Source organism: Nicotiana sylvestris, chromosome 6, assembly GCF_000393655.2.
Source record: "Nicotiana sylvestris chromosome 6, ASM39365v2, whole genome shotgun sequence".
NCBI lineage: Eukaryota > Viridiplantae > Streptophyta > Magnoliopsida > Solanales > Solanaceae > Nicotiana > Nicotiana sylvestris.
This window is the reverse complement of record NC_091062.1, coordinates 199,852,884-199,855,205: the sequence shown is the minus strand read 5'-3', so window position 1 is coordinate 199,855,205 and position 2,322 is coordinate 199,852,884. Positions and strand designations below refer to the sequence as shown.

The window sequence follows — 2,322 nt, the reverse complement described above, 5'->3', positions numbered from 1 at the left end:
AAGATGATGTAAACATGGAGAATATACTGATAACATCAGATAGAATTGAAGAAATTGCTGAAAGTTTTTTGTGCTTCTCAAAAATCAAGAAAAAGGGTGAGGAGAAAGCTGAAAGAATCTCTACCATGTAAAATATTTGAGCATGATCCATTGCCTGAGGAAGTAAGAGTTGGATCAATTTTTGAGAACAAATAAAACATGACTAAATTTTTTTGTAGCTTGGAGATAAACCAGAAAGTTGAATTCACTACTGTTAGATCATGTTCAAAGAGATACGAGCTGAAACGCATCGTGGACAAATGTGGTTGGAATGTACATGCTACCAGAATAAAAAATTTCACACTATTCAGGGTGATAAAATATCATAACATCCATGAATATTCGGTTGATGCAAGAAAATCAGATCAGAAGCATGCTACATCAAATTTTATAAGTGAACAAATTATAGAACATGTTCGAGACAAAAAGATAGAGGTTACACCAGCCTTTGTAGAAAATGAAATGAAAAAAAATTGAAATTGACATTGGTTATCACAAGGCATGACGTGCTATTCAAAAAGTTGTTGCTTGCATAAGGGGGTCACCTGAAGAGAAGTACCAGATTCTTCCTTCATACCCACACATGATGGTGTGCAAAAACCCAGGAACGTACACAAGCATAAAAAGAGATGCGTATAATAGGTAACCATTAGCCTCAAGTTTCAAATGTTCCTATTTGAAAAACTTCACACCTAATGATTTGTTTTTTTGTGTTTCATTGTACAGATTTGCTTACATGTTCTTTGCTCATGCGGCATCACTAGCTGGTTGGTCCTACTGTAGACCCGTTATTGAAGTAGATGCAACGTTTTTAAAGTCCAAATATCGTGGTGTTCTATTTATTGTTGTATCAAAGGATGCAAACAATCAAAACTTTCCTCTATGTTTTGGTGTAGCAGAATTAGAAAACAATGAGGCATACATTTGGTTCTTCGGGGAAATGAGAAAAGCAATTCAAGTCCGTCATGAATTGGTTTTCTTGTCAGATAGAAACCAATTGATTGCAAATGGGATTAGAAAAGTTTTTCCTGAAGCTCACCATGGTATCTGCCTCTTTCACTTTGAGAAAAATTTAAAGCAAAGACATGCAAAAGTCACGGTAATAAATCTTTTTCAAAGTGCTGCAAGGTCATACAAACGTGAAGATTTTTATCAGTTAATGTCCCAACTCAAAAGTATTGACAAGAAAACATACAATTACATAATGGAAGAGCCTCCAGAGAGATGGGCTCGATCGTGGTTCCCACGGCGACGTTATGATATGCTAACAACAAACATGGAGAATTAATGAATTCCGTTTTACTAAAAGGGAGAGAAATGCCTATTTTAAGAATGTTAGATTTCATCCAAGAAAAGTTAGGAGAGTGGTTTTACGAACGGAGAAAAAAGGCAAATGAAACTTTTCACAGAGTATCGATATGGGCAGAAGAAGAGATGACTAAGAAGATGGACTTGGCTTGTAAAATATTTGTGAGTATATTTATTAACTTCAGCTTTTTATATCTGTTGCGGTGATTTATTGTTTACATTTAAAAAAAATCATACTTTTTTCTTTTTGAAGCAACAATACACTAATATAGTTTGTCTTAATTTTTTATTCCTTGTTAGGTGTTCAACCTTGATTCAATGTTGTTCAGAATAAATAGTGAAGGAATCGAATTTATTGTGGACTTAAAGAAGAGAACTTGTGACTACCTGGAATTCCAACTTGATGAATTGCCCTGTCCACATGCAATTGTTGCTATTAATAAGAGATATTTGCAGAAATTTGATTACTGCTCAAAATGGTATTCAAAGGAAACATGGTTGAAAACATATGAAGGACATGTGAATACCGTGAGAGATCAAAAATCATGGGATATACCACAAAATGTACAATCTGAGATCACAAAACCTCCCGATGTAGAGATTTTATAAGGAAGAAGACAAAAGAAAAGGCATATACCTGTGACTGAATCAGTACCATTCAAGTCTACCAAATGCAGTCGATGTAAACAAGTTGAGCATAACATAACAACTTGCTTGTTTTCTCCAGCACCTCATCCATATTCAAAGAAACACACTGAAAAATACTTCAACCTTTAATAATCCTTGGTCTGAATTTAGACTTTCATTATTGTATGACATATTTGAAATGTGATTTTTTTTCATAGGAATAAAAAAAGAAGCTCTTGGACTATTTTATATACTGCTAAAGTACAAATCACTCATTTTTGTTGCGCAGGCTTACAAGTTTGGTTGCATTTTAAAAAAGTATGCTATGACTTCTGCGAGAAATAACTT

At 34.0% G+C, this 2,322-nt stretch overlaps 1 protein-coding gene across 1 annotated transcript; it reads left to right on the top strand.

The window, feature by feature from the left end:
* The first annotated feature begins 1,371 nt into the window (after positions 1-1,371).
* On the top strand, positions 1,372-1,956 carry LOC138871923 (uncharacterized). Its single transcript, XM_070149847.1, has 2 exons — positions 1,372-1,509; positions 1,648-1,956. Exons 1-2 carry the CDS (start codon positions 1,372-1,374, stop codon positions 1,954-1,956), a joined length of 447 nt encoding a protein of 148 aa, XP_070005948.1.
* The last annotated feature ends 366 nt before the right edge of the window (positions 1,957-2,322 follow it).